Source organism: Moschus berezovskii, chromosome 23, assembly GCF_049115385.1.
Source record: "Moschus berezovskii isolate FMDL1 chromosome 23, NW_MosBer_1.0, whole genome shotgun sequence".
In the NCBI taxonomy this organism is placed as follows: domain Eukaryota; kingdom Metazoa; phylum Chordata; class Mammalia; order Artiodactyla; family Moschidae; genus Moschus; species Moschus berezovskii.
Genome location: NC_142482.1, coordinates 46,028,740 through 46,053,292, shown reverse-complemented (window position 1 = coordinate 46,053,292; position 24,553 = coordinate 46,028,740). Strand labels below are relative to the sequence as shown.

General features: G+C 40.0%; 1 protein-coding gene and 1 non-coding gene across 2 annotated transcripts; one reads left to right on the top strand and one right to left on the bottom strand.

Annotated features, from left to right (window-relative positions):
* The first annotated feature begins 2,795 nt into the window (after positions 1–2,795).
* LOC129543400 (placental prolactin-related protein 3-like) lies at positions 2,796–15,452 on the top strand. The gene is made up of 5 exons (XM_055406492.2): positions 2,796–2,850; positions 10,226–10,407; positions 12,594–12,701; positions 14,453–14,632; positions 15,264–15,452. The coding sequence occupies exons 1-5, from the start codon at positions 2,796–2,798 to the stop codon at positions 15,450–15,452; spliced, it is 714 nt and encodes a 237-aa protein (XP_055262467.2).
* On the bottom strand, positions 7,539–7,647 carry LOC129543930 (U6 spliceosomal RNA). The gene has a single exon (XR_008683385.2). It is a non-coding gene; the product is annotated as a U6 spliceosomal RNA (small nuclear RNA).
* Positions 15,453–24,553: the final 9,101 nt, after the last annotated feature.

The window sequence follows — 24,553 nt, the reverse complement described above, 5'->3', positions numbered from 1 at the left end:
TCTTCTAATTTTGTGGCTATAGTCACCAACCACAGTGATTTTAGAGCCCAAGAACAGGAAATCTGTTCCTGCTTCCACCTTTTCCCCTTCTATTTGCCGTGTAAGTGATGGGACCAGATGCCATGATCTTACCTTTTTTGATATTGAGTTTTAAGCCGGCTTTTTCACTCTCCTTACTCACCCTCATCAAGAGGCTCTTTAGTTCCTCTTTGTTTTCTGCCATTAGAGTGGTATAATTCACATATCTGAGGTTGTTGATATTTCTCCCAGCAATCTTGATTCCAGCTTTTGGGACTCATCCAGTCCAGCATTTCACATGGCATGCTCTGCATATAAGTTAAATCAGCAGGATGACAATATTCAGCCTTCACGGACTCCTTCACTAATTTTGAACCAGTTTATTGTTCCTTGTCTGCTTCTAAATATTGCTTTTTGAAATGCATACAGGTTTCTCAGAAGACGGGTAAGGTTGGTCTGGTATGCCCATCTCCTTAAGAATTTTCTACTTTGTTGTGAACAACACAGTTTGGTGAGGTCAAAGAAGGAGATGTTTTTTTTCTGGAATTCCCTTGCTTTCTCTATGTTCCAACAAATGTTGGCAATTTGGTCTCTGGTTCCTCTGCTTTTCTAAATGCAGCTTTAACATCTGGAATTTCTGAGTGCACATGATGCTGAACCCTAGCCTGGAGGATTTTGAGCATAACCTTACTAGCATTGGAGATAGGTACAACTGTTCAGTGGCTTGAACATTCTTTAGTACTGCCCTTCTTGGGAATTGGGATGAGGATTGACTTCTTCCTGTCCTCTGGCCACTGCTGGCTTTTCCAAATTTTCTGACATATTGCATGATGCACTTTCATAGCATCATCTTTTAGGATTTAAAATAGCTTTGCTGGAATTCAATCACCTCCACTAGCTTTACGGGCAGCTGTGCTTTTTAAGACCACTTAATTTCACATTCCAGAATGTCTGGCTCTGAGTGAGAAACTACACAATTGTGATTATCTTGGTCATTAAGATATTTTACTGTGTAGTTGTTCTGTGTACTTTTTCCATCTCTTCTTGGTCTAGTCTGCTATATTAAATCACAAAACACTAAAGAGTCAAAGTGATCTTGGGAAAGAAGAACAGAGTTTGAGACTAGGGTTGCTCATTTCCAATTGTATTAGAAAACTATAGTAATCAAAACAGAATGATTTGCTTCTAACATGAAAACAGACACATAGATCAACAGAGCAGACCAGAGAAGCTAGAAAGAAATGCACACCCATATATTGTCGGTTAGCTTATGAAAAAGGAGCCAAGAATATTGAGTGGGGAAAGGACAAGCTTTTCAAATATGGCACTGGGAAACCTGGATAGTCCTATGAAAAAATGAAACTGTGCCCCTGTCTTTTACCATACACAAAAATCAACTAAAAAGGGATGAAATAGTTGAACATAAGACTTTAAGCGAATATACCCCTAGGAGAAAACATTGAGGTAATCTTCTTGCCATCGGTCTCTGCAACCAGTTTTTGGGTTTCATACCAAAAGCAAAGGCAACAACTGCAAAAACAAACAAGTGAGACCATGTCAAACTCCAAACAAAGGAACATCAACAAAATCAAGTGGCAATTTACAGATTGAAGGAAGGTGTTGCCAAATCGTATATTTGATAAGGGCTTGATATCCAAAAATACATGAGACATACAACTCAAGGGCAAAAATCCCAAATAATCCAACTTTTTAATGGAGTGTAAGAAAGTAAGAGTTTCAATAAATCTGATGATTAGTCTGTAGATGAGAGACACAGCAAGGCTTTCCTTCTAGAACGACAAAAGCCTGTGCCTTCCTGGCGTTACTTTCTTCATCTGCACTCACTTGTTTGACAATTACAGTTCACAGTGTCCATTCTTCAGCCAATAGCAATCGCCCCACAGTGAGCTATGATATGTACTAAGACAGCCCCACTGGGAGGAAAAGAAAAACAACTAATATTTGCATACTTACTAATGAGATATATCAAAAGGAAGGTTATTTCCAGAGTTTACCACTCCATTGCTTTCTATATTTCATTTCAAAATTGAGCCCCCTAGTAAAGAAAATGAGTTAAGAGAACTCAATAATATAGATAGAACATCAGTTTTAAATGGGAGCATTAATGGATTATAATTTGGGCGTAATTTATTACTACTGTTGTAACTGTATTCCATTTGATTCTCGACTGCATCAGGTTAATAATTTATTATAAATATTAATACCAACAGAGGGACACATACTACTAAAGTTATAGTGAATAGAGAAAGACATAGAATATATTACTCAAGAAGTGAAAGAAAGGGAAGTTAGCAATGGTAGTAAAGTAAAGGGCAGTATTGCCTTGAGAGGAAGGAAGGTTCTCAAAGTTTCTTGAAACAGTGAGAACAAGCCAGATGTGAGGAATTAGCTTAATCTGTAAACCAGAAACTCTACCAGTAGAAATTTAAGTTCATAAAAGCATTATGATGCTAAAACCCAAAATTTAGACAGAGAATAGTGTAGGTAGGGGATACGGACATTCAAAATTCTCCATTGCTTAGTGCATCAGGCACTCAAGGACCACCCTCACTGAGGTCTTTCTCTATTGCCCAACCTACAGGTACCAGCATGGAGAAAGAGATAGCTCTACTCCACAGGCAGTTGAACCCTACTTTTATGGCCTCATGGCTCTTCTTAAGAGGCATCCCTGCAGCAGATTTCCTCCATCCCATCCCATCGGGCTGACTCCCCACGGTCAACAGGAGTCCTCACCCTGGGATCATTCCACAATCCCCATGGCTCCAGCTCCCAGCTCCCGTGGACACCAGTGGACTTACAACCCTGTCCGAGGTATGAAAGGCTGCAGCATGGCTTGTCTCTGTGGTTCTCTCTCCGTTCAGACTGTCACAGATTAGTTAGTTCACTCCCCAACCGCTTCAAATGACTCCCCCATCCCAGTGGACGGCCATGGACGCGGGGATCTCTCCCCTGCTCTTCAGCTCCCTCTCCCCCGGGTGCAGGCTGGTCCCACTTGCTCTGCCCCTTCTTTCCCCTTCCTCCTTGTCCCCTTTCCTTTGTCCTACTGAGCTCTATGGATCCGGATATTCCTTCTCAGTATTCAGGGAGTCCTGCCAGTGTTCACCTGGTCTTCTGTGAGAACTGTTGCATCTTTAGATGTTCTAGATTCATCGGTGGAGAGAGGTGTACCCCACTTCCACCTACCCGTCCATCATCTTGTCCACCCCCATTTGTGCATGTATTAGAAACGAGTCTCCCTTTGTATTAAGTAACACTGCCATCACCACACATGTTTAACTTATGCTTTTTGAGGAGAACACAGGTGAGTTCCACTGTCTTCAGTTCAGTCAGTCATTCAGTCCCGTCCCAATCTTTGTGACCCCATGGACTGGGGCAACCCAGGCTTCCCTGTCCATAACCAACTCCCAGAGCTTGTTCAACCTCATGATTCGATCCCATGATTAGATCATGATGCTCAAACTTAGATCCTCAGAACTTATTAATTTTTTATACATGAAAATATGTAACTTTTAAAAATCTTTCCTTATTTGTACTACCCTCCAGTCTTTGGCAATGATTTTCTACTCTGAGTTCCATCGTTTTTTGTTTTTTTCTTCTGAGATTCCTTATAATTCACTGACTTAGTTCACTTAGCATAATGCCCTCCAGTTTCATCCATGTAGCCACAAATGGAAGTATTTCTTTCTTTTTCTAATGGCTAAATAATATTTACCTATATATGTGACATCACATTGTTTTAATCCGTTCACCTGTTGAAAAATTGTTGTTTCTGTACCAAGGCTACTGTGAATAATGCTGCAATAAACCTGGGAACACTGATCTCTCTTTGAGACAATGATTTTATTTCCTTTGACTATGTATCAAGAAGTGGGATAATGGATCACATAACCATTCTCTTTTAAATTTATTGAGGAAACTCCACAGTATGTTTCCATGGGACTTGCACAGGTATACATTCCTACCAAGAGTGCATCAGTTCAGTTCAGTTCAGTTCAGTCGCTCAGTCGTGTCCAACTCTTTGCGACCCCATGAATCACAGCACGCCAGGCCTCCCTGTCCATCACCAACTCCCAGAGTTCACTCAAACTCATGTCCATCGAGTCGGTGATGCCATCCAGCCATCTCATTCTCTGCCGTCCCCGTCTCCTCCCACCCCCAATCCTTCCCAGCATCAGACTCTTTTCCAGTGAGTCAACTCGTCGCATGAGGTGGCCAAAGTATTGGAGTTTCAGCTTTAGCATCAGTCCTTCCAATAAACACCCAGGATTGATCTCCTATAGAATGGACTGGTTGGATCTCCTTGCAGTCCAAGGGACTCTCAAGAGTCTTCTCCAGCACCACAGTTCAAAAGCATTAATTCTTTGGCGATCAGCTTTCTTCACAGTCCAACTCTCACATCCATACACCAAGAGTGCATAAGCACTCCTTTTTCTCCACATCCTCAATAACATTTGCCATTTCTGAAACTTTTGGTACTAGCCTTTCAAACAGGTATGAAGTGATATCTCTTGTGCTTTTGATCTGGATTTCCTTTGATTACTAGTGATACTGAACATCTTGTCATATACCTCTTGATCATCTGTATGTCTTATTTGTGGGAAAATGTCTACTCTTTAAAGATGCAGCATACATTTTGTTAACTATATTCTAATATACGAAACTCAGTTGCTTACCTATATATCAACAACGAACTGCCAGAAATTGGAATAAAGAAAATAATCCCATTTACTATTGCATCACAATAAGATAAAACACTTAGAAATAAACTTAAGGAAGGTGTTGAAAGATTTTTTGCAAAACCTTTAAGACATTGAAAAGAGAAATTTAAAAAGAGTTAAAGATATGTAAAGTAAGGAAGTCTATTCAATGTGTTTCTTGAGGTAGGATTTGTATTACTATAAACTTCCCTCTTAAAACTGCTTTTGTTCCATCCTCTAGGTTTTAGATCATCATGTTTTCATTGTTCTTTGTTTCTAGGAATGTTTTGATTTCCTTTATTTCTTCAGTAACCTGTTCATTATTTTAAAAAGTGTTGTTTAATCACCATGTGTTTGTGTTTTTTAAAGTTTTTTTCTTCCCCTATAGTCGATATCTAGTCACATAGTGTTGTGGTCAGAGAAAATGCTTCATATAATTTCAATTTCCTTAAATTTACTGAGGTTTGATTTGTGACCTAAGATGAGGAAAATGTTCCATGTACACTTGAGAAGAAAGTTATTCTTCTGCATTTGGAAGGATGTGTTGAAGATATCAATTAAGTCTGTTTGCTCTAATATTTCCTTTTAATTTATGTTTCCTTATTAATTTTCTGTTTTGTTGACCTGTCCATTGGTATAGGTGTGGTGTTAACATATCTTGTTATTATTGTGTTCCTGCCAATTTCCCCTTTTATGTTTACCTTATGTATTGAGGTGCTCTTATGTTGGGTACATAAATAGTTAAAATTGTTATGTCTTTTTCTTGGACTGGTCCCTTGATCATTTGCTAGTGTCCTTCTTTATCTCTTATAAGAGTTTTGATTTTAAGGTCTATTTTTTCTGATATAAGAATCGCCAATCCGGCTTTCTTTTTTTTTTTTTTTTCCATTTGCATGGAATATCTTTTTCCTCCTGTCACTTTCAGTCTGTATGTGTCCCTAGGACTGAAGTGGGTCTCTTGTAGACAGCATATATATGGGTCTTGTTTTGTATCCATTCAGCCAGTCTGTGTCTTTTGGTAATAATGGGAGAAGATAATAGCAAATAAAACAACTGATAAAGGATTGCTTTCTAAAATACAAGCAGCTCATACGACTCAATCATCAAAAGCAAAGGCAAGAACTGCAAAATTAAACTAGTGAGTCCACATCAAACTCAAAACTTACTGCATAGAAAAGAAGCCATCAATACAATGAAATGGCAACCTATGGAATGAAAAAAAATATTTGCAAATCACATATTTGGTAAGGGCTTCATATCCAAGTATATATAAGAGACTCATGCAACTCAGTAGGAAAAGAAATCAAACAACCCAAATTATTAAATGAGCAAATGAAAAGTAAGTGTTTTGAAAAATCTGAAGATTAGCTTGTAGATGACAGACGTTGTAAGTTTTTCCTTCCAAAACAGGAGCCGGTGTCTTCCTGGTATTGCATTCTTTATCTCCAATCACCTGTGTTGTGACTGCAGTTCACAGTATACCTCCTTCACTCCATAGCAATCACCCGACACTGAGCTATATGTGCTAAGAATACCCGACTAACTCTAACAAACTAATAATTGCATACTTAATCTTGAGGCATCTAAACTCCAAGGTGATTTTCAGAATTTCCACTCCATTGTTTTCTACATTCTATTTCAAAACTGAAACAACTAGTAAGGAAAATGAGTAGGGGACCTCAATAATACATGCATAGAAAGTCATTTAAAAGTGGGAGCATTACTGGATTATAATTTGGGGGAATGTATTATTACTAACACTATTGTAATTTTATTCCCTTTACTTCTCAGGTACCCTAGGTTGCTATTTATTTAAAATAGTGATACCAACATAAAGACAATAGTACTCAAGTTACAGTAAATTGAGAAAGACAAAGCTTATGAGGCAGAAAGTGAAATCACAGAAAATTAGCAATGGTATCAAAACAAGGGGCACTGCCGCCTAGAAGGAAGCAGAGTTCTCTAATGTTTGGAGACAACACGGACAAGCTGGATGTGAGCCATCAGCTTAAGCTGTGCACCAGACACTGCACCAGAAGGGACAGGACGTTCATGAAAATATGCCGACGCCAAACGCCAAAATCCAGACAGTAAGAGAGTAGGGTGGGGTATATGTAGATACTGATAAATACTCAGAGAGGTAGACATGGAAGCAAATACACTAAAGAGTGTCAGAAAACTCAAAGCACAAAAGGGTCTGAAAAATAAATCGTAAAGAGACTTGGTACTCTGATCAAAAGAATAAGAGATTAAAATTAGAAAACCAGAATATAAAGACTTGTGCATGTGATGGAACCAGAGAATGCTCAGGGGAAAACATTTCGGACTTAGTGGACCAGAGGACAGAAGCCTCCAGCATCAGGAACAAAAACCCCGGGCAGGACTCATGACTGTGCGCTCCCGGGAACAGCCTCCGTCTCAACGTTTGGACACTATACCACCTAAAAGCAAATGCGGACAAGGATTATAGCTCGCTATGACACTGAATCAGGGCAATAGTGTTTGTTAGCTTACTTTTCTCAGTCAACTATAAAGTTAATGAATCACATGATCATTGACACCATCAGTTTCCAGTCAGATCCTCTTTAGTCACACAATGGATATCTGAACCTGTTATATGATCCCCAATAACAGTTTTAATCATTGAATTTATTGACTTTTAATTGAAAGGAATTGCTCTACAAGAATGTACTGCTTTCGGCCAATCATCAACATGAATCATCCATAGGTATACCTATGTCCCCTCGCTCTTGAACCTCCTTCCCACCTTCCTTCCCGTCTCAGCCCTCGAAGTTGTTACAGAAAAATATGGAAAGATTGACAAATTTGTGTGTCATCCTTTGGCTGGGGCTGTGCTAATCTGCTCAGTATATTTCCAATTTTTTAATATTTGTGCTACCAAAGCAAACACACCTATAACAATTTAACAGAAAACAAATCATATAGTTAGTCATCGACCATCAAATGATCATTTACATTAGGAATTAGGGTATTCTGCTATATTTACTGCCTCTTATAAAATAGAATTCTATAAGGTCCGAGGTTCCATGAAGGAATTAAGCATATATTTATGCATAACACACGTATACATGAACAGAAATATATGTACACAAATACGTCTATGTTATACAAGCTAATATTCTCCTTGCCTGTCACAATAAGCTCTTTAGCTGATGAGAGATATAGTCCCAAATTTCTCCAACTTATATGTCTTCCTTTTGAGAACCACTGCTTTTATTTTCATCACCTATTTTAAATAACCATTTTATTCTTAGATACTATGCCCCTTTAAACTAACTAAGAGCAGAGAAAACCTAGTATATGCCGATATCTTATCCTTAATTAAATTACCACTGTTCTGGAAAATTGGAAGAGAATCATGTTCAGATCTCATTTAGGAGGATAAAATCCCTATTTTATCAGTTCTCTTGTCCAAACTCAATTCTTGCTTCAGTTCAGTTGCTCAGTCGTGTCCGACTCTCCGTGACCCCATGAATCAGCATGCCAGGCCTCCCTGTCCATCACCAACTCCCAGAGTTCACTCAAACTCATGTCCATCGAGTCAGTGATGCCATCCAGCCATCTCATTCTCTGTCGTCCCCTTCTCCTCCCGCCCCCAACCTTTCCCAGCATCAGAGTCTTTTCTAGTGAGTCAACTCGTCGCATGAGGTGGCCAAAGTATTGCAGTTTCAGCTTTAGCATCAGTCCTTCCAATGAACATCCAGGATTGATCTCCTTTAGAATGGACTGGTTGGATCTCCTTGCAGTACAAGGGACTCTCAAGAGTCTTCTCCAACACCACAGTTCAAAAGCATCAATTCTTCGGTGATCAGCTTTCTTCACAGTCCAACTCTCACATCCATACATGACCACGGGAAAAACCATAGCCTTGACTAGACGGACCTTGGTTGACAAAGTAATGTCTCTGCTTCTTAATATACTATCGAGGTTGGTCATAACTTTCCTTCCAAGGAGTAAGCATGTTTTAATTTCATGGCTGCAATCAGCATCTGCAGTGATTTTGGAGCCCCCAAAAATAAAGTCTGACATTACTTCAGTCTTAAATTCTGTGTACTTACAAAGGACAGACAGGAAAAGAAATATTAAAATCAGCTTGCAAGAGTCTACAATTTTATGCTTCTGTTGGCCAAAGGGAGGACCAGGAACAATTTCTGAAATATTACAATACATCGTGGAAGCATGAAGGTCTAATTCTACTATCAAATAGGAGATGTTTGGAGATGATTCGAAAACTAAGCCCCATGGGTTGTCAGGATGTACTCCAGACCAGACAGATAAATTTTCTCCCTAAAAAGTCAAAGTCACAAAGGGCAGGCCTTGTTTGCAGAACCAATGATGTTGTCTTGGGTGGTGACTAGGTAATATTCTTGTATTACCATTTAGAGATTTATTTGCTCTTTTCTCGAAGAAACAAATGTTAAACGAGAAGATTAAAGATGTATAAAAGTAGAAGAGCTGTCAAGGTGCCAAGAAGAATGGCTAGCCAGGAGAACCAGGCCCTCACCCTGATAACGGTCAAAGACTTTAACAGTGAGTGTTTTATAGACAGAGCAGAACAAGTGGATAAAACCAGTGTTCTAGGGTCACTGCTGCTTTGCAGTCAAAAGACAAAATATTTTTCTCTTTAAGCAGAGTCATCACAGGTCCTGATGTGGTCCTGGTTACACGCATGCTGACAGAGAGCCCACAGGCATGTGTGATGACATCAGGACAGATAGTGTATTGGAGCCCAGTCACCTGCATCTGCTAATAATGGGACCTGGGGAAAATCACTTGCTCTCTCCAAGTCATCGCATCTTCATTATCACAACTTGATGATCATAGTGAAGGTTAAGACTATCTCACAAGGTTACTATGAAACACAAATTTTAAGATGTTTTAAAGCTTTTGGGAAAGTATCAAAGACATGCATGGGGTTACTAAGGTGAGTTAGCAGATCCAACGTACAGTATCCTTTTTCTCTTAGTGTTCTCTCTATACTCAATAGTAGCGGTCAGTCAGTCATGTGTTCACTCTTACCCAGAGTGATGGTAAACCACACAGATCAACTGGACTTTTCATGTCATTTCAGTGTCTAAAATCAAGCATTAGTCAATGTAGAGTGAAAAAATTGCAAACTCCAGAGGGCCTCCCTGCCAGAGTCTGCAGAGTCCCAACATTAGACTGTCTTAAAAGAATGTCCTAAACATTCTGGCTCAGAATTAAGTTCCAAATGTTTGCAGAGCACAGAAGTACTTCTGGGAGCAATACAAAAATACAGGGAGTAACTTACTTGTGCAACTATCTGTGCAAATAACATTATCCATCTAAATTTACACAGAAGGCACTTTTTCTTCCCCACCCCAGCTGCTACAGCACCAACTCCTGGTCAGAAAATAGGGAAAGAGAAGGCTTCCCTCCACAGGATAGATTTGATAAGCTCAGGTGAAAAGATCATCTCAGAATGGCTTATGTTTTTGTTTAAACAGGGTCCTGCCTGCTCCTGCTGCTGGTCATGTCAAATCTGCTCCTGTGCCAAGGCCAAAAATGCCTGTCCTGCTGTCCTGACGTGTTTGACATCCCCCTGCAGTCCCTTATGGAACTGTTTCTCAAAGCCACCATGCTGTCCAATGTCATTCTTAACCATTCCACAATAATGTTCAATGAGTTTGTAAGTACTGTGGTGGTGGTTGTTTGATTGCCAAGTCGTGCCCGACTCTTGCGACCCCATGGACTGTAGCCTGTCAGGTTCCCAGATGGAACCTTGGCATAAGTGACTGAGCTATACTATCCTGTAAACAAGAAGGCTGTATCAGCCTAACTTCAAGTAACACAGACTCTGGGTCAAAGAAGCCGTCAGCTAATAAGATGTGGAAACTGAAGAATATTCAGTTTTGTGAAATCTCAAAGATTGCTAAGAAGTGCAATAACTTTTTCAATTTCCTTTCATTAATTTTCTTTTGCAAATTTCCAAAATAAATGATTTTTTATTTGTCACCCAAGAATGCCATAAAAGAATACAATAGACTCAGCGGAATAAACAACAGAAATTTATTTCCTCACAGTTCTGGGGTTAGAAGTCCCAGATCAGGGTGCCAGCAAGGTCAGGTTCTGGTAAGAATTCTTTCCTCCCAGGCTGGATTCGCCGTGCGTCATCACACAGGGTGGGCGGTGGGGAAGAGAGACAGAAGAAAAGACGCAGAGATGCAGAGACAAGGAGAAAACTCTCTGGTGTTTTGCTTCATGAAACACTAAACCTATTAGATCAGTGTTTCCCCCTAAGAGCTCATTTAACCTTAATGGGCTTCGCTGGTGGCTCAGATGGGAAAGAACCTGCCTGAAATGTGGGAGACTTGGGTTCTATCTCTGGGTCTGGAAGATTCCCTGGAGAAGGGATCAGCAAGCCACTACAGTATACTTGCCTGAGAAATCCCATGGACAGAAGAGTCTGGTGGGCTACAGTCCATGGGGTCCCAAAAAGCCGGAACCCTTTTCAAAACAAAGTACTTTGGCAGTTAGGGCTCTAACACATGAGTCTGAAGAACACACATTCATTCCATAACACTGCCTGACATAAACACTTTTAGGTGGGACTGGGGAAAAGGAAGCATGTTGCTTTTCTGGTCCTTCACTGTCTCTCTGGGCTTTCTTCTCCAGGCTCAGAGTAAATAGCCAATAAATGAGAACTGCTCTGCAGTGAACTGGGTGCACGGAACATGTTAAACAAAGCTGAATGCCGTTCACAAAAACAAATGATGGTAGTTTTTTTTAATGCTACAAATTATTGTTTTAAGATTTGCAGTGAATAGGTTTAGAGCTATAGTAGAAGGGGAGTTTACATTTGAAAACAGTTATTCTCTTTCTGAGGAAGGTATAAAGTTGTATGTTAATTCTTTTAGGTCAATCAAGGAACCCATGGTAGAGCAGAAGCTAATAAAACACGGTGCTAAAGGCTTCACAAAATTCATGCAGTTCTTTTTACTCACTTGTTTTTGTTTCATCCTCCATGTTTGACTGTCCATTTTTTTCCAACTCTTCCAAGTAATCTCTTGAAATGTTCATAACTTTTGCTAAAGGTCATTTTTTCTCTATCAATGTGTTAGCTAGATTTTTCTACTCTTATTATTCACAGTCTGTTGCTTAGTATTTCCTTTAACTTTATGCCATGTTTTTCTGACATACCATTTTGTCACCATAAACAACATTGTATTCTGTACCTGGGTTGAACACTAAGCTTTTTGATGTGCGGATTCAGAGATAAGACAAAGTCAAAATTTGATAACTCCTTATAATGGAATATATTGGCTCTGAACCACTGTAAACTAGGGACTAAGTGGTGAAATACAGGTACATGCATGCATTCTAAGTCAATTCAGTTGTGTTCAACTCTTTGCAACCCTACTGTTTGTAGCCCAGCAGGCTACTCTGTCCATAGGATTCGCCAGGCAAGAAACTGGAGTATGCTGCTATACCCTCTTGCAAGGGATGCTCCTCACCTAGGGATCAAACCTGAGTCTTCTTATATCGCCTGCATTGGCAGGAATGTTCTTTACCACTACCTTCACCTGGGAAGCACCAAGAATTGGTACAATAGTACTATATTGGTTCAAATACTAAAAAGTAAAAAATAAAAGATAATAATAAAATAGAGAAGGGAAAAGGTTGAACTTTGAAAAGTTAGATGTAAAATCATTTTTATAGAAACAATGTATAGAAAAATAGGAAAAGAATGACTTTCAAATTTTGTGATACTCCCCATTAAACAAATTACACGACTGTCAAACAAGTTAATGTTCTGGTAATGGGTTCATCTACCGAATTCCCAACAACCCTAACTAATTGCCTGATCACTTTCAGGATGAAAAATATGCCCAGGGCAAACCGTACTATATCAATGCCACCAACAGCTGCCACACCAATTCCCTCTATACTGCTGAAGAAAGAGAAAAAGCCTTACAGAAGAACGTGAGTCTTTCACCTGGGTTTTTCACCAGATCAAATGAGACAGTATGTGGGTTACCAGGCTTCAGATTATTAGAGGTAATGGCAACTGTACATGCAGAAAAAGGTGGAGGAGCAGTAAACCATTGAAGAGAAATTCTATTATGCAGTTGGTGAAGCATGAGTGAAATCAAGGGAAGGCTAAAGATTATTAGTAGTAAAAGAAATAACAGATCTGTAAATTGTCCATGCAGACAACTTTAGTTCAACCAATGCATTAGACACAGGATTGAAGCTATTATACTGTACAAAAACGAGAAATGAATGGGAACGTACATGTGTAAAATATAAGATTGCAAAACTCATGAATATGTAAGAAACACCCAGTTTGGAGTACTCCTGTTACTAGTATCTCGTATGTGGGAGTCCTATACTGCACCATCTAAGCCATTGCGTCTGCCTTTCAGGGCTCTCTTGATTCTGCTTCTACTTCTTTGACACCTCCTTCATTCGTCATTCTCAATGACCCTTCTCTCACCTTTTATTATTAATTTGCAAGTCTCTCCCACAATGATCTATAAAACATTGCTTTGCTTCTCATGGCCACAACAATTACCTCCGTTCTGAGGACAACATTACGTATCACGCCTCAATCATTTATGGCAGCTCCAGATTTTCACCGTTATAATCTCTCCTTTCTGATTTCCTGCATTATCCTTCGTACTAACATTATTTAAAATATTTCCACATGCACCCCCCCAAAATACTATCTTCTCTCTCTACAACTTTCTTAGTGATACCAGCATTCTTTTCCCCTGTTCAGCTCATTAATAATGAGGATGATCAAGTAAAGGGAAAAGGTCAAAGAGGAAGAAGAGGAGGAGTTTTTCAAAAAGCTTAAATTTAAAGTTTATTGAGAGTTACTGTACGGACATAAATTTAATTTGCACATTATGTGCATTACTATATTTAATCCTATTCAGAGCTCTGTTCTTTACCAGTAAAACAGTTCATGGATGTAAAGAAATCAAGCATATTAACTAGAGATCTTCAGCCCCTGGGATGTCCATGCTCAATTCTGCTAGTAGTAGTGAACTAGGGGGGAAAACACTCCATTGTGAATCCCACTGATGCTGTTACTAAAGACAACGCTGTGCCATTGTCTGCCCACACACATGTCAACAAAACAGACTCTTCTGATATCAGCATGGGGCCCGGTATTGGGGTTAACTGAGGAAAGAAAGTCTGTTAGGAATGTCATGTCTTCTTCATTGTCCCTTTGTTGTAATATCATAAAACAATTACCGATCAAAAATCAATACGAATGACTCATCTGATTCATTAATACGGATGAATCACTGGGTGACAGTGATGCGGGCACAGGTGGAATCCCTCGTTCCTGGGTCAGGAACTGCAGGCACACACTGACTTGCCATAAATACTTAGATTTCTCTCACGCAAAGATACAAACATAAAGGAACTCACTGAGTGCTGGTAGAATTTCAGAGGAAAAAAGAATATTCTTCATGTTGTATATTAGAACTCATCAGAAGAATTACTTCCCAAAATAACATAGATTTTTCATAATTCAGCGAAGTGGGATCTAACAGTTTACATTTTATACTTTTGCAACTTTTATTACCTTCAAAAATCTCTGCATACACACAGGAATAACCAAATGTTTTTTAGGTCAGCTGCTCTGAACAAAGATCACATGTTACCCAAACCACTGAATTCTGATTATTTTAATGAGACCGTTTCTCATGGTTGCTTAGAATGAAGACCTTAGTAAGTGGATACTCTTGTTACTGTACTCCTGGAATAGACCTCTGCAGCATCTAGTTACGGATCTGAGGAATATGAAAGAAGTCTCAGATACTATACTATCAAGTGCCAGAGAGAATGTGAAAAAAGTGCAAGAACTTAAAGAATTCATAGAGAGGCAATTCAACCAGGTGAGCATCCTGCAGAGAGGGCTTTCTTGCTTTGTTCATGAATGAAAGAAGTGACCTCTGTAATGCATAAGGTGTTTGGAAATATCTCTTTGTAAGAAAAAGGTTCATGACTTCTATGTGCTAGACTGCTACTACATAAAGCAGAAGCCTAGTCATTCACAGTGATAGATTCTACTGTAAAAGAATCAGCATTTCACTGCAGTTTTTGGCATGTGCAGCCTTCCCTGAATTGCACACAATTCCACCAAAAGCTCGCCTCTTCCTGGGCACTGGTGGCTGAAATGTTTTCAAGAGTCAGAGAACTAGAGAACAGAATTTACAAGACCAGCGTTTTCTTCAAAGTATCCCAGGCCATCTGCTATTGAAGTTTCACTTGTCTTCTTTCTCTGTTCTCCTCAAATCAAAGGAGGAGAGTGGGAAGGAAGAAAAGGAGAAAGTTAAAACTTAACTTGAGTTATGTTTCTACTTTTTAGATTCCTAACAGTTTTATCATAGGCTGGCTCCAAAATCCATATCTAGAGAAGTTTATATTGGTATGTCTTCCCCAAATCTAAATTTGATAATTAGAAGCAAAAAAGATAAACAAATACTAATAAAATACATAAGAAGTCATTATCTTTTGGGTATTCAGATTATTTTTCCAGTAAGGCGGATGACCGAGGCTCACATTACCTGGTCAGGACTCCCATCCCTGGTGTCCAGCGATGAAGAGATTCGTCATTCTGCATTTTATAACCTGTTCAAGTGCCTGCACAGGGATTCAAGTAAACTTGACATGTACACCAAGATCCTGCTGTGTCGAATCCACAAATCGTGCTGAATCCACATCGATCCCATTCAGCTCTGAGGTGGTCGTAATGATCTACCCATAGCAGGCTTCGTAAAATGTACAGCTTTTAATGCATGCTCTGTGAAACGGGTCTCCTCTTAAAAAAATAAACACAGACTCTGTAGAGATGTCAAATCTAAGAGGGCAATTTGTTAACATTTCTTATCTTCATTTAATAGAAAATCAAAAGAAAATCCTACAATCCACCCCTACAATTGAGAGAATGAAGCTCCTATTAAAATTAGTTGCAAATAGCAGAAGCTGAATTACAAAGACCTTTAAGAGATTACTTAAGAATCACAGCCAATTATTTTGGGTCAAGTTATTAGAATCAAAGACTTAGACAATTCTTCATGGTTCTGGTCGTGTTATCAAGAAGACTGAATTCTCAGGATTCCTCATGAAATCCAGCCATGAACTGTCAGCCAAATATCACAGTGTTATACCAGGCAATATAAGTGCTTCGCACCTTTGTATAAATAGCATGAGGTTTACTGAACTGTCTAAAGAGTGTTAGGATGCTGTCTTAGTCCTTTTGTGTTGCGATAACAAAATATCGCAGGCTTAAAAACAATGGAAATGGAGTTCCACAGCGTGGTCACGCAGGGTCCTCTCTGGTCACACACTTCTTACTGCATCCTCACACGGGAGAGGGCTCTGTGTATCTCTTATATATAAAAGCACTGATCTCACTGTCAAGGCTCTATCATTATAATACCATCACCTCACAAAGGCCCCACCTATGGATACCAGAACCATGGGAATAAGGATTTCATGATAAGAAACTTCTGGAAGACACAAATGTTGAGACCATCACAGATACAAACATGAAATGGCTCCATCAACCTCCAGTGGCTGTCTTCACCCACACTCCACTGCATCCTCATTTTCTGCAACCATTCCATACATTCTGTCACTCTGGGTTTCACAAGTCCAGGTCAGTCAAGTGTCAACTCCATCTCATATTCAGCCTATTCAACGTTTCCTTCTTCCCTGCTGAGGCCCAGGGGACCTACCAGGAAACATAGATGTGTCCATTTCTGCAGGGTTTCTTCTCTCTACCTCTCTGGATCTTCTTTCCTTGGTCCATGTTGGAACTGGGTACATGGTAACGAGATGGGAAAGTTCTGACATCACTGACTTACATGGTGGTGTGGTAGCCTTCTCTTGGTCCAGATGGACTTGTCAGAAATTCCCCCTGACTGACAAGTGTTTCTCTTGTGGGGTATCCCTGTGATTTTCCAGGACATTCACAAGTTGTGGATTCCCAACTTCATAGTTTCCTTTTTAATCAGGGGCAATGTTCTGGTACCCACAGCTCCACACCTGCAGTATTCACCCCAGCCTGTTTCCCTCACTCTGGAAGCACCATAGGGAGAAAATTAAGTAGCCCACAGTCAGCTGCCTACTAGCTGACCCACAGGAAACCCATGTATCATAAACACTCTGAATAATTTAATGGCAGAAATACTGGTGTGCATCTGTCCCCTGCCTGAGGCCTCTGGACAATTGTCCAACTGGTCACATAGACACCAAGTAGATCAGAAAGCTGGATTCAAAAACACATTTATCTGAGAAGCGAGATACCATTCTCTCTTCCTTTTAGAGTAACTATCTTGTCATTCCCAGACCACCTGACCTGCCTCTTGAGAAACCTGTATGCAGGTCAGGAAGCAACAGTTAGAACCGGTCATGGAACAACAGACTGGTTCCAAATAGGAAAAGGAGTGCGTCAAGGTTGTATATTGTCACCTTACTTATTTAACTTATATGCAGAGTACATCATGAGGAACGCTGGGCTGGAAGAAGCACAAGCTGGAATCAAGATTGCTGGGAGAAATATCAATAACCTCAGATATGCAGATGACACTACCCTTATGGCAGAAAGTGAAGAGGAACTCAAAAGCCTCTTGATGAAAGTGAAAGAGGAGAGTGAAAAGGTTGGCTTGAAGCTCAACATTCAGAAAACAAAGATCATGGCATCTGGTCCCATCACTTCATGGGAAATAGATGGAAAAACAGTGGAAACAGTGTCAGACTTTGTTTTTTTGGGCTCCAAAATCACTGCAGATGCTGATTGCAGCCATGAAATTAAAAGACGCTTGCTCCTTGGAAGGAAAGTTATGACCAACCTTGATAGTATATTAAAAAGCAGAGACATTACTTTGCCGACCAAGGTCCGTCTAGTCAAGGCAATGGTTTTTCCCGTGGTCATGTATGGATGTGAGAGTTGGACTGTGAAGAAAGCTGATCGCCGAAGAATCGATGCTTTTGAACTGTGGTGTTGGAGAAGACTCTTGAGAGTCCCTTATACTGCAAGGAGATCCAACCAGTCCATTCTAAAGGAGATCAATCCTGGATGTTCATTGGAGGGACTGATGCTAAAGCTGAAACTCCAATACTTTGGCCACCTCATGAGACGAGTTGACTCACTGGAAAAGACTCTGATGCTGGGAAAGGTTGGGGGCGGGAGGAGAAGGGGACGACGGAGAATGAGATGGCTGGATGGCATCACCGACTCTGTGGACATGAGTTTGAGTGTACTCCGGGAGTTGGTGATGGACAGGGAGGCCTGGCGTGCTGTGATTCATGGGGTCGCGGAGAGTCGGACACGACTGAGCGACTGAACTGAACTGAACTGAACTGATCTTGTCATTAATTATTTGGCCTTACAAACATGCCCTAGTAGGTACCTGAATTATAAAATCCTCCAAATAGACTGATTCTCTACTGAGACTGGAGGAATGTGACTGGATTAGGGTTGCTCAGCTGGTTCAACAGCCTCCAAACAACTTGGGGTGAGGGCCAGTCTCTTGACTGGCTCTCCTAAGAAGTCAGTGATGTTGCTGGGCTGGTTCTGCAGCATCTTTAGGGCTTTAGCAGTAATTCCTAGTAAACAGAAAATGGGAAATCAAAACATAGAAGGGAAAGGGAGATGGATAAGAGAGAAGGAAGAGAAAGACAGAAGGAAGGAAAAGCAGCAAAGGGAAAGTGAGTCAAGGACTTGAGTAGTGAAGGATGAACTGCTATTAGAACACTTTATTTTTAACCCAAGTATATTTGCTTTTTTTAGTATCCTAAGAGCAAATATCTCAAACTCCCTTTCATTTCCATTTTGTCTTTCCCCTATTTTTTCTGAAATTGTCCTTTATATTAGCAGTATTCTTTTGTTGTTACTAAAGGCCATAGTTCTAGAGATGAACAGAGCTTGGCAGCTCTTCAGGGCAAAATCTAGCTAAATTATCTTCTTTTAGGCAACAACAACTTTGACTCACATACAGGAACACTGTCCAAAGAAACCAACCTCTTCCCTCATAGGCAGGGTTATTCTTGGCTGAGTCCTGCTCCTGCCTCTACCTGGGATGACCCAAACCATTCAGAACATGACAGAATACTCTGCCCCAAACCAATCTATCAGTCCCTCCTTTAGCCCCTCCATGCATGTGAAGTGTCAGCCTTCTTGTATTTTCACTTTCTTATTCCGAAAGGTAAAAGATCATGAAAAAAAAACCCTGTAAGCACTTTCTAAGTCACTTACTGCCCCCAAACATCTAATTCTATTCATTACTTGCTTAACTTTCTTTACTTCAATCTCTAGGTATTTCCAGCAGAAAGGCTGGTATTTATCAGAAGGAAAATTTGACAATAAGGTGGACAATGCAATTGGAAGAAACGTACACTCACCAATAGACCACACATATCTTCATGTATTTTACTCTTATAAAATTTATTTCAAGCATTAATTTAGGACTTTACATCAAGAACAGAGGTGGTGACATTGAGAGCTCTCCCTTGCTTGACTGTGACATGTAAAGTTAATACTGTAAATTTCAGAAAATATTGAACAGATCCATAGATATTCTATAAAGTCAGTCAGGAATAACCTAGAGGGGATGTTTGGACAGGATTTAACAATCACACCCTTGCCATCCAGAAAGTGTCGATTTTTCCCTCTTTTACAGGTTTCCATGTAAGATTACATTTGAAGAAATGGCCCTGCTATATCAAAAATAGTAGCAGTGGTTACCGAATGGAAACAAACAAAAGAAGAATCTTTAAATTCACTGACCTTATAGATAGTAAATCACATGTCATGGATACAGTGAGGACTTAAACTGAGGTTTAAAAAGTCTCTATTTTCCAGAAGAAGGGCCCACAACTTGTGGAGAAGGAGAGGGTGATATAAACACACGAACTGCTATATTACAGGGTAGAGTGAAGAAGGGTAAGATGTGATGCAAACACAGTGCTACAGTGGATTGAAGTAAAGCTAGAGCCATCTGAGTGTATCATAGGAGTGACACAGATGAGATGGCTTTATGATGGAGTTTTGAAAGGTTGATGGGATATTGATTGTCAAAAATAGGAAAACAGTGTATCAGTCAATTCATTTAGGATCATCTTATGAAGCAAGGATCTCCGAAATCCTAGATCAAGGCAACTGAGATAGTAATACGTATAGCATTATAAGGTATCAGTGAATCATCAAGTCTGACAAAAACACAAAAAATGTTCATTATTTACCATATATGTTGTATCTCTCATGATTATGCCCCCATGATAAATTGTATATATTATTGTAAGGTAAGAATGGAGAAATACTTGTATGGATTTTTATGTATTAGGGAGAATCACATATGCCTATTGGGAGAGTTTGTCTTTATTCTACAGAGGAAACAGGAAACCAAGAACATTTAGTCCAAGAGAGCAAATTATCCACAATTAAAGAAGAGAAACTTTAATGTGGATTGAGGAGTTGTGGCTGTTGGGGCTGGTAGAGAAAGAGAAAGAGACCAGAAAGAGCTGGGAATATTATGACACTAAAAATCAAAGAGGGCTCTGCCAAGTGAAAAGATGCAAAGGATGTGAGAGATACAGGAAATGAAGTAGACCTTGACCACATGCAAGGAATGAGGCAGACATCAGAGTCAGAAAAGGTATCCAACAATATGGGACTAGTTGAGTCAATAAATGACTGAAAAGTCAGAGAGAAGGGAGGAGATCAAATAAGGGTTTATCCAAAAGCATCTGAGCTCTTTTTTTTTTTTTTGTATTTCATCAATTTAGTACCAGAAATGACCAAAAAATGTTAAGGTTCTGCAGCAAATGATAGAAATAAGCACTCTACGGAGTCTCTGCTAGGCCCTATGGTATACCAGAATCAAAGCACAACTACCCAGTGATAACAAGCAGTAAGTTACTAGTCACTTTCAACACTTAAATAAGACATACATTGTAAAGCATAGAGGATGAATGGAAATAAAATGGAAACAACCCATACGTTTACAGAGCCAGCCTAAACAAAACCTAAACCTCAACCAAATAGAGGTAATGTTCTCCTTAATCATGTGTCTACTTTCTCCAAGAGTTTCTCCTTCCTTTTGCCTGAATCCTCCCTTGCTTCCTATCCCTTCATTGCCTTACTCTCAGCAGATGGTCAGCTAATCACTAATCAAATAAATAATTAAACAGTGTTCACTTCTGAGATATATTTGTATTGATGGAGTTTTCAAACTGAAAAGCTTTCTAATCCCCTGAAATTAAAACTCCAAAACTGGAAGGACTCCTTCCTAGCCTCTTTCCAAAATGCCCAGTGGGCAGCAATTGCAAGTCTAGCTACTTAGATGTCTTCTGCCATAATTATAACCTGTTTGGATAGTGAAGACAGGAGACGGATGAATCGAGAAAGAAATGCATGCTGCTGCTGCTAAGTCACTTCAGTCGTGTCCGACTCTGTGTGACCCCATAGACGGAAGCCCACCAGGCTCCCCCGTCCCTGGGATTCTCCAGGCAAGAACGCTGGAGTGGGTTGCCATTTCCTTCTCCAATGTGTGAAAGTGAAAAGTGAAAGTGAAGTTGCTCAGTCGTGTCCGACCCATAGCGACCCCACGGACTGCAGCCTACCAGGCTCCTCCATCCGTGGGATTTTCTAGGCAAGAGTACTGGAGTGGCTTGCCATTGCCTTCTCCGACAAGAAATGCATGGACAAGTGGAAAAGATAGCATAAGCCTTAAACACCAATATATGCCTGCACACCATACCATGTGTGATGGGAGCCTGGTGGGCCTAATCAGGGATGGATTTTTCAAGAAAGCTCTGTATGAGTTGGCACTGAGAAGTTTGATTCAACTCAACTGTTTCAACATTAATCTTTGATTCTAAGACTCAAAGCGACTTGTCTCATTTAAGTGCACTAAGTCAAAACGGGAATATACTTATTGCCAGTTTGAACACTGCCAAGAGATCATAAAAGTTCTCATTGCAAGAAAATTGTAATTGTATCTAGTGACGGATGTTCACCAGAGTTACTGCGGTGATCATTTTGCAATATATATAAAATAATTATATTGTACACCTGAAACCAAAATAACATTATATGTCAACATTATCTGTGTATAATGATACCTGAAGTTAAAATAACATATTTGCCAATGTGACCTATGTATAATGATCATACAATCATTATGTTATATATATAACATATATGCATGCCTTCAGTTAAGTTCAGTTACTCAGTCATATCCACTCTTTGAGACCCCATGGACTGCAGCACATGGTTTCCCTGTTTTCCAACATCTCCTAGAGCTTGCTCAAACTCATGTTCCTCAATTCACTTATGCCACCCAACCATCTATGCTCTGCCATCTCCTTCTCCTCCTGGCATCCATCTTTCCCAGCATCAGGGATTTTTCCACTGAGTCAGTTCTTTGCATCAGGTGGCCAAAGTATTGGAGCTTCAGCTTCAATATACGTCCTTTCAATGAATATTCAGGCCTGATTTCCTTTAGTATTTACTAGTTTGATCTCCTTGCAGTCCATGGCACTCTCAAGAGTCTTCTCCAACACCACAGCTCAAAAGCGTCAGTTCCTCAGTGCTCAGTTTCCTTATGGTCCAGCTAGCACATCCATACTGACTACTGGAAAAAGCATAGCTTTGACTAGATGGAATTTTATTTATACATATAAACATATATGTACACACAATTATGTAAGGAAAAGTTTTGAAAAGGAATATAGTTCTATTTTGGATGAATAAAACAAATCAACTAGTACATTTTTTTTTCAAATGTGCATTTTAGCTATCATGTTGGGTCTAAAACCTTGTCTTCAAATGTAGTTTATGTTTATGCTGATAAAAGAAACAGAATCGTGTCTTAACCTTGTAACAGTAACTGCAGAACTGTTTGTTTACAATAGCTAATCGAAACCACAATATTTTGAAACGTATAGGCCTGCCCAGTTCAGTTCAGTTCAGTTCAGTTGCTCAGTTGTGTCCGACTCTCCACGACCCCATGAAGCACAGCACGCCGGGCCTCCCTATCCGTCACCAACTCCCAGAGTTCACTCAAACTCATGTCCATCGAGTCGGTGATGCCATCCAGCCATCTCATTCTCTGTCGTCCCCTTCTCCTCCCGCCACCAACCTTTCCTAGCATCAGAGTCTTTTCCAGTGAGCCAACTCGTCGCATGAGGTGGCCAAAGTATTGCAGTTTCAGCTTTAGCATCAGTCCTTCCAATGAACACCCAGGATTGATCTCCTTTAGAATGGACTGGTTGGATCTCCTCGCAGTCCAAGAGTCTTCTCCAGCACCACAGTTGAAAAGCATCAATTCTTCAGCGATCAGCTTTCTTCACAGTCCAACTCTCACATCCATACATGACCACGGGAAAAACCATAGCCTTGACTAGACGGACCTTGGTTGGCAAAGTAATGTCTCTGCCTTTTAATATACTATCAAGGTTGGTCATAACTTTCCTTCCAAGGAGTAAGCGTCTTTTAATTTCATGGCTGCAATCAGCATCTGCAGTGATTTTGGAGCCCCCAAAAATAAAGTCTGACACTGTTTCCACTGTTTTTCCAAATATGTCCCATGAAGTGATGGGACCAGATGCCATGATCTTTGTTTTCTGAATGTTGAGCTTCAAGCCAACCTTCTCACTCTGTTCTTTCAGTTTCATCAAGAGGCTTTTGAGTTCCTCTTCACTTTCTGCCATAAGGGTAGTGTCATCTGCATATCTGAGGTTATTGATATTTCTCCTGGCAATCTTGATTCCAGCTTGTGCTTCTTCCAGCCCAGCGTTCCTCATGATGTACTCTGCATATAAGTTACATAAGCAAGGTGACAATATACAGCCTTGACATACTCCTTTTCCTATTTGGAACCAGTCTGTTGTTCCATGTACAGTTCTGACTGTTGCTTCCTGACCGGCATACAGGTTTCTCAAGAGGCAGGTCAGGTGGTCTGGTATTCCCATCTCTTTCAGAAGGTTCCACAGTTTATTGTGATTACACAGTCAAAGGCTTTGGCATAGTCAATGAAGCAGAAATAGATGTTTTTCTGGAACTCTCTTGCTTTCTCCATGATCCAGAAGATGTTGGCAATTTGATCTCTGGTGCCTCTGTCTTTTCTAAAACCTGCTTGAACATCTGGGAGTTCATAGTTCACATATTGCTGAACCCTGGCTTGGATAATTTTGAGCATGACTTTACTAGCGTGTGAGATGAGTGCAATTGTGCGGTAGTTTGAGCATTCTTTAGGCCTGCCCAGTACTCTGTAATTGGTCATTTAACCAATTGATCATTGGCTTAATTCCTCCTTGACTCAGAAACTGTTATAGGTGCTTTGTTTACCTCAGTAACCAAAGCAGGCAGACACTTATCCTCATGGAGATGATATTCTAGCTGGAGGAAGACAGATAATCTGCAATAAACTTGAATCCAAGGACATTATTTGGTATGTTAACAGGTGATCTGTACTATGGGAAAAGAAATAGTAAAGCAGAGGATGGGGTTTAGGGAATAAAGGTGAAGAAAGGAAGGTGATTTAAAGAAAAACAACTTAGACCACACAGAGAGGAGCAAATATGCTTTATTGCATTCAAGATTCAAGTTTTCCCCTGTCCAGTCAGGTCTCTTGGTTTCTACCCAACTTCAAAAATGTTTCCATCTCTGAGGCTCTGTGTAAACTCACCTGGAAAAAATATTTTCTCAGTTTCTGATGCTTTCTAAATAAAGGGATTCCATAACTTTCATCTCCAGCCTGCTATGGACTCCTTTCCACTTTCCTCCTCAACTTCCCCACATGAAATCT